An 8,131-nucleotide genomic window follows, 5' to 3' on the forward strand; every position below is an offset into this window, starting at 1 on the left:
AAGATAAATAATTTATTTATAAATAAATCAAATTTTAATTGACGATGGATGTTGGCTCAGTAACCATTGCTCTGTTATGTGACACAATAAAGTTTAAACAAAACAAAACAAAAAAAACGTTGACATACGGCAAGACTGAGGGACCAAGAGGTCAAAACAAGAAAAATGGAGAAGTTGAAACATTTATGAGTTGAAAGTGTCATAATTTGGCTAATTTGGCTTGTGCCCGGTCTTCTAACCATCTGGGTGAAAGCATTTTCCGCCGGCTGCACCATAAAAACACAAACATCGTAAGTTAATTATCTTTAGGAGAATCTGATGGTCAATACATGAGAGGCACAAGCTGAGGCTACTGTATGTGAAGTGTGCTTCAGGGAAAATGTGATGTAGAGACGTGATCAGTCTCCATGTTTCCATATACTGTGTCTATCCATATTGATTAACCAGCCAACTCACTGCCAGTAGTGGAAGAAGTATTCAGATCATTACTCCAGTAAAAGTAGAAATACTGTGGTCTAAAAACACTCCATTACAAGTAAAAATCCTGAATTCAAAATGTTACTTAATTAAAAGTACAAGAGTATTATCAGCAAAATGTACTTAAAGTATGAAGAGTGAAACTACTCGTTATGTAGACTAACTTCCTTCAGAGTGTTATTTTATAATTAGTTGTAGGAGCCAATTAACGCTCAAGTCTATAAATAGGAACCTTTGCCCTGTTAGGTGTTTCCGCCCGGACGATGCACAGTTTTACACTACATAGTGGGGCAGCTTGTTGCTGCGGGAGTTACTCGTCGTTCTGGATGTAACTGTCTGTTTATTGGAAACATGATCAAGTTTATTGGACACTAATGAAGAAGGTAAAAAGACATAAATGACGGAGTGTTAAACTGGAAGGTTTGACTTTAATTAGCGCGTCAATGACGTCATCCGCGGTACAGCAGCGCAGTGGCTTGAAGCCTCTACAATGTTATATTGTGTGTTTTTTATCACTAACAAATACATGTAAGAGCATTTTAATGTTGTAGTTTATCGTTGTGGAGCCAATTTTAGATACGTTGGGTAGGTTAATAGTAATAATACTGCATTATATTATGTAAGTGTATCATGTTTTTTTACAATAATACATTTTATTTATATAGCACCTTTCACACAAAGTGCATAACGATTTTAAACAGAAAAGAGCAGATAGTTCAAACAACAGTTATATAACATCAAAATATTTTATGTAAAATCTTAATTTTAAAGTAACTAATAACTACAAGTAGCAAATAAATGTAGTGAAGTAAAAAGTACAATATTTCCCTCTGAAATGTAGTGGAGTACAAGTACAAAGCAGCATAAAGTAAAGTACAAGTATGTGAGATTTGTACTTAAGTACAGTACTTAAGTAAATGTACTTAGTTACATTCCACCACTGCTAACTGCCACGTTTAATGATTGTAGTTATCGTCGGACTAAGTCTTCAGAGAATCGACCTGAACAGCCACTGAAGAGAAGCTCTTCATCTGAAACCTGGTGAGAGGGTCTATGTGTAAATTTAAGTTTTATTTCTAGACCACTTCTTCATAGTGGTGATTGAATCTGAAAACATTCACATTGCAAGTTTTATTTGACTTTGTATGCTTTTTGAACTGTGTAGTAATTATGATGAATAACAGTTAAAAAAAAAAAAAGTCCTTATTGGTGTGGAAGAGCCTCACAAGCTGCCTAAATACACATGTGAACTTGCTTTACACCCTTGTGCTCTTGTGTTGTCTGTTTATTTAGTGAAAGTGTGCATGATTGATACCTGCTGATGATGAGTTCACCAGTCCAGTCATCTGAAAACGGAATGGTACGATTAATTGTTTGACAGAAAATTAATATTATAATCCTTTAATTGTAATGTTCTGTTTGTATGTCATAAATGTAATTTGTGAAGCTCTTGTGTGTTAAATGAGTGAGACTGTTTCCACTAAGCTGTGCTGACAGGTTGCTGTTCATGTCCAATTTCAAGGAGTCAGGGAAAGAATATGCTGCTGTTCAGAAAAATCCAGACAAGCAGACAGCAACACAACAGTCAGAAAATAAAGAAAATCGAGGTGAGTCACTTTCACATTAGAAAAGTCTCTCTCAAGCTCAAAACCTGCAAGCAAATTGTTAAGCAAGAGAAGTAAAAGTAATAACTGACTGGGTCCACACACAGATATTCAAGAAGATGAGGATCAAGAATTCAGCACATCATTAAGTGTAGGAGACGGACGCTTCCTGGTGGATTTGGGGAGGTAAGCTGATGTTAATCCAGTCTGAGGCAATGGGGTCTTCAGGCTTTTGTTAAGATTTCCTCTGTCTTTCTTCCCACCCACACCATCTCCAGTTTTTAATGTTACTTCTTCTGTGATCTGTTTTACTTAACACATTGAAAAGGAAACTAACAACTCCTGTCCATGTGAGTAACTGCTGCGTCTTTTCTTTTCCCTTCAGCTCGTCAGAGTTCATCATTGATGAAGAGTGCATCCTTCAGCTTTTCAAGTCATGTCGGGAATGCAACAGACAATGTACCGTTAGAAAAACTGTCAAAGGACTAAAGCTTGTTATTTCCCAGGCATGTTGTTACTGTCACAGCCGCTGTAAATGGACCAACCTGCCAAGTGATGACGACGATGACGATGAACATTTTCAGTTGAATCAAAAAGATTCAGCAAGTTGAAAAACCAACACAGCACCATCACCGAGCAGTAATGCTAGTTGAGATCGTTTCATGTCTGAAACGACGCTCCATGTGGACAGTGGTTGTACTGGGATTATGTTGATCCAGGAATATGTTCGTGTTTTGGAGCTCACTTGTTTACTGACGCCATTCACACACACATCAAACAACCATCTGATGCTAGAAGGTGGTTGTCACAGCTTGTCCTATATGTCCGTTGACATCATCAAACCACAGCCACAGAGAATACTTGAGAACTTGAGAATACTATTTAGTTTTCAAGCAATATTGAACATTGTTGACCATGACTCATTGTGTTGGTGGTTAAACTCAAACTTACCTTGAAGTCCCCCTACACTCAAAAACGTTTCTTATTGTTGCTGTGCAGAGTTTGACACTATAGGACTGTTTTCACATTCATCTGCTGAAGGGGGAAAGTTTCTCTGTGCCCTTACCTACAAGAGTTTGTGACATCATAACTAGTTAGTCAGTACAGGTATCACAGGAAACAGCTGTGATATATCTCTTCAATTTAAGTCTCTTGGATTTGGACTTTCACCCTTCATCCACATGGAGCTTCCTCATTATCGGATTTGTTCACTGTTTATTTTTTTTACACTTTAAGAACACTTTTACGCTTTAGAATTAAAATAAAACCCTAAAACAATAACCTGCACCTCATGCAAATGACTTATAACAATTATACAATTGTTTAAATATTTATATATTCAGTTTCTACACACATCCACTCTATGGATGTATAAAGAGAACTATTAGTTGTAGTTCTGTCTATACATCCATGGCCACTGATTTATTTCCGGGGGGAGGGGGGTTCGATTTTGTTGAACCAATCACTAGAGACCAACGTATCCGCCCTGAGTAAACGTCATTTTAAGTCGACGCCGATGCGTAGCCATGCCAACAGTTTTGCCGGGGTTTTAAGAGTGCAGCGGAGCAAAGTGAAAACAAACTACGATGTCGGGCGATATTGAGAAGACATGCCGTATATGTAAAATAAATTTGGTAATCAAGGGGGTGATAACAAATTCAAGAATATTATTCAAAAGCACAAACAAGAACGAGAGGCCATTATGGGAACGTTTCCGAGATGTCGGGATACTTCTCCCATGTAGACCCGGTGTCTCTTCTGGGAGGATTTGTCTCAAATGTTTTCGACAACTTGTCAGGGTTGAAGATTCGCAAATTATTCTAAAGAAATGGAAAACGGAGCTTGACGTCACTCATACAAACGAGGGAGGCTCGAGAGGAGAAGAGAAGAGGGATCGTGATACGCTAACAAATAACATTACGCCACAGGAAAAGACGCTATGCCAGAGTCTCAACCCGGCGTCTCATAGCAGTACGACAGAGGTAAATTAACACGCTGAAACATGGGAAAATAATAATAAAAGGTTTATACATTTAATGATGGCCTGAGCTGAAATAATAGGGGATTCATTACTAATGCATGCACCCCTTAACACTCAGTATGGACACTTCAAATCAAAGTTTGACAGGAATCAAATGGTTTCATCAGCTCATACTTTATTTGATTGACTTTGACAGTGAATTTGACACACCCACACTGATTTCTACGCATTTAATAACCTCATTTTAGTATAACTTTCTGAAATCCTATGCCGAGTTCTGCCCATAGACTGTATTTTTTACATCTATAGGCAGAACCCGATATGGGTTGGTCCCGGCCATAGCTCTGATTGGCTAATCATTGGCCCCCCCGCAGCGCTCATTGGATAATCGCTTTTCAACGGAGACACTGCTTTTATATGGGAAACAACAGCAAACACGTGTGAGACAGGGGTCACTGCACATGCGTATTGTGAACAATCGCCATTTCACCGCGTCTTTTCCAACTTGTATTAGGACTGTGTTGGGAAATGAAGTGCTCTGTGCCTGGTTGTGGAAATGTCCGGAAAACTGTAGTATGCTTGCAACTCAAATTCCACTGTTTCCCTTTGGACCCCGAGTTACGCGGCCGGTGGCTGGAGGCGATAAAGAATCCAAATGAAGCAAAGAGTGCAAGTTTAAATCGCAAACGTGCATCGGTGCTGAAAAACAAGCCTTTCAGTCTTCGTGTGTGCAGTGACCACTTCACAGATGATGCCTATATAGGAGGGATACGAACTTATTACGCTGCATTGAAGCGAGGTGCTGTTCCAACTATTTTCCCTTGGTCAGCTACAGATTCAGACAGTGTACAGGCGCAGTCACATCCACAGGTACTGTTTTATTACAAGTACAGTTCAGTCAACCTCATCCGAACATCTCTGCTTGTGACGTATGTTCATCGACATTGTAGATTATGGAGCTGCAGTGCTCGTATTCTTCGTAATGAAGCAACATGTCATCCAGCGCAATGTTGTTGAGTTCCCTGAAGATTAAAAATGTGGGTGTGCAGGGGACGGCACGGTTAGAAGAGAGGATTACACATTGTATGTGTGTATGTGTTGCTATGAGGAACGTGGAGGGGGATGGGGGTGTTTCAGATTACTGGCACAATTACTTCCTGCATTTGTATACTGAATAAAATATAAACAATGCTTTCGTTTTTGTTGAAATAATAGATGTAAGACTCTCTCTATGCACACAAAAGGCTTATTTCTCTCAAATTTGTTTAAATCTGTGTTAGTGAGCACTTCCCTCTTGCTAAAATAATCCATCCACTTGACAGGTGTGGCATATCAAGATGTTGATTAAACAGCATGATTATTGCACAGGTGTGTCTTGGGCTGGTCACAATAAAAGGCCACTCTAAAATATACGGTGTCATCACACAACACAATGGCACAGATGTGCCAAGTTTTGAGGGAGTGTGCAAATGGCATGCTGACTGCAGGAATGTCCACCAGAGCTGTTGCATGTGAATTCAATGTCCATTTCACTACCATAAGTCGTCTCCAATATGGCCTGCATACTCACCAGACATATCACCCAGTGTGATACAGTACAGTGTGTGCACACCTGTGCAACAATCATGCTGTTTAATCAGCATCTTGATATGCCACACCTGTCAGGTTGATGGATTATCTTGGCAAAGGGGAAGTGCTCACTAGCACGGATTTAAACAACAAAATTTGAGATAAATAAGCTTTTTGTGTGCATAGAAAAAGTCGTAGATAATTTATTTTAACTCATGAAAAATGGGAGCAAAAAACAAAAGTGTTGCATCTATATTTTTGTTCAGTATAGTAGTGAAATACTTGAAGTCATTGTCAGGTGTTTGGATTGTGTCTGTGTTGTGTGGTATTTTACAGCTGCAAGACAACCAGGCAGTGATGGACAGACCACGAGGCCAGAGCAGAAGCATAGGTGAGTCTGTGAATGATCTTCATTACTCTTTGTAGTTTTCAGGTGCAAATGTGATGAAGTAATCACACTTATCTGTCTGCTGTTGTGTTCATGAGGGGACCCTGTCACTCTGTATTTTGAAAAAAAAGGCAAAATCAATTAACATCTATATCTTCACAAGTCGTCATTCATACGCTACCAAAATTGATGCAGACATTATCTAGATGGTAGATATCAAGTTTTTCAAGTGGTGTTCAGATCTGTCGGTGAGTCCGCGGTGATATTCAGTATCTTGCTGTAATTTGTACTGTATGCACAACACACTTTCTGTTTCATCATGATACACCCAAAATCAGCAAAATGGTGTGTGTTTTTTTTTTTTTTAACCTAAAAAGATCCTTTTGACTGACAACCACAATATTAATTCACAGGTATTCAAGTAAATACACCGGAGACGTGCGCTGCGACCATTGAGAAGTAAGTCAAGTAACTTTGATCGTGTTTTTCTCACGTTCCAAGTAAATCATGTAGCTTAAAAGAAAGCAGACGACTCTATGGTGCAATATGTTAATTCAGAGCTCAGTTACAGCTCATTCAGTTACAGTGATGCAGGTAAAACCTCTTTCTCACTGTTGCACATGTGACAAACATGTAGTTATGTTAAGTGTATCATTATCAGCTCTCTTTTCCTGCCTCATTACAGACCAGCTCTGCAGCACATCGTTGATGAGGAGGCCATCATGCAGCTGATGAAGACCTGTCCGATGTGTGACAGACAGTGCCGCTGTCACAAATACTCTCGTGGTCCTTACTTCATAGTTTTCCAGAAGTGTTACTTCTGCGATTTTCAACGCAAGTGGGCCAGCCAACCTGAAGCTCTAAATGCTGATGCTTATAAGGCATACATACCTCCCAGGAAGAAACTGAAGTCAAATGACTCAGTTACTGTAGAGGGTGAGGCTCAGTCATCACAACGTAATAAGACAAACATTTCTGAATCCTCAGTCTCAGAGTCCAATCGGACATTACAGTGCCGTGTAACAGTGTCAAAGCTGTCTTTAGATATGATTAACATGCATAATAAATGATCTGGATTTGAGCAGTTTGGTGCCTTAATGCTTCAAAATGACAACATGACAATGCTCAGTGTAAACCTGTAGGGTTGTAGCACTTGCCTAAAGTAATTTTGCTGCTCCATCTGGATATATAGTTCACAGAATTTTGTCACACTTCCAGTGTTAACAACTACATACTCACCACCTGATTAGCATTAGTATGGATTTGGAACACACCTGAATTCACCTGTTAGGTAAAAATATGATTTACTTTGATTTACATGCTGTGGGACTTTTCATGGTCAAAGATGCTGCAGGATGTTTTTCTCACTCACAACTGGAGTTCTACTTAGCAGCAGTGCGGTCAGTGCTAAACACACTGCATCTGAGCAACTTTCCTGTTGTGAGCAGGGAAGACGTTTTACACCAATTTTGATTTTACCTGTTATGTATTGGATTCAATAGGTCTCTTTTTTTTTTGCAATGTCACAGTAGGAACAGCTGTTTCTCCTATACTCAAACTTATGTAAAGGTTTGTATTTCACATCACTACCATCTGCACACAATGCAAGATACGATACGCAATACAGGTAAACATATACACAATAATTTACCTGGTGGTGTTAGAATTTATAATACTCTATATTAGTTTTATAATAGTCTTAACCTGTGAAGGTGTTGAGATACATTCTGTGACAAGACGGTGTGAAGGTTTCTAGTCTTTATGTTATTAGCTGAGTTCTTTTAAGAGCTTGATTTAAAAAAAATGGTGGAAAAAAGAGCAAAGGCATAGAAAGAATGCATTGTTTTAGTGTTGGTTTAAACACTTGCTATGAATGCTTGAACAGCTTAGTATTAAGCACGTATATATGGGTGCTTTGATGCAGTCAGTTGCAGTTTACATGTGGTTTTCAAGGACAGGTTCATAACTTTTCAAGTCTGTCTTAGAACAACAGTCAGGTGGCCAAATAGGTTTTTCTTGCCATAATCATTCTTTCTCTTCATACTGGCCATGAAAAGATTCCTTCATAATGCACTTATTAATCTAAGTTATAGGGGTCAAATCTGTATTTAA

At 38.9% G+C, this 8,131-nt stretch overlaps 1 protein-coding gene across 2 annotated transcripts; it reads left to right on the forward strand.

The window, feature by feature from the left end:
- Positions 1–3,588: 3,588 nt before the first annotated feature.
- LOC121887991 lies at positions 3,589–7,100 on the forward strand. Of its 2 annotated transcripts, none has more exons than XM_042399210.1 (4): positions 3,589–4,063; positions 5,968–6,022; positions 6,433–6,478; positions 6,705–7,100. In XM_042399210.1, exons 1-4 carry the CDS (start codon positions 3,668–3,670, stop codon positions 7,087–7,089), a joined length of 882 nt encoding a protein of 293 aa, XP_042255144.1. In that variant the 5' UTR covers positions 3,589–3,667; the 3' UTR covers positions 7,090–7,100. The 2 variants fall into 2 exon arrangements, with proteins under 2 accessions (XP_042255144.1, XP_042255155.1); XM_042399221.1 differs by lacking the exon at positions 3,589–4,063 and adding an exon at positions 4,486–4,932.
- Positions 7,101–8,131: the final 1,031 nt, after the last annotated feature.

This window comes from Thunnus maccoyii, chromosome 2 (assembly GCF_910596095.1).
Source record: "Thunnus maccoyii chromosome 2, fThuMac1.1, whole genome shotgun sequence".
Lineage (NCBI taxonomy): Eukaryota > Metazoa > Chordata > Actinopteri > Scombriformes > Scombridae > Thunnus > Thunnus maccoyii.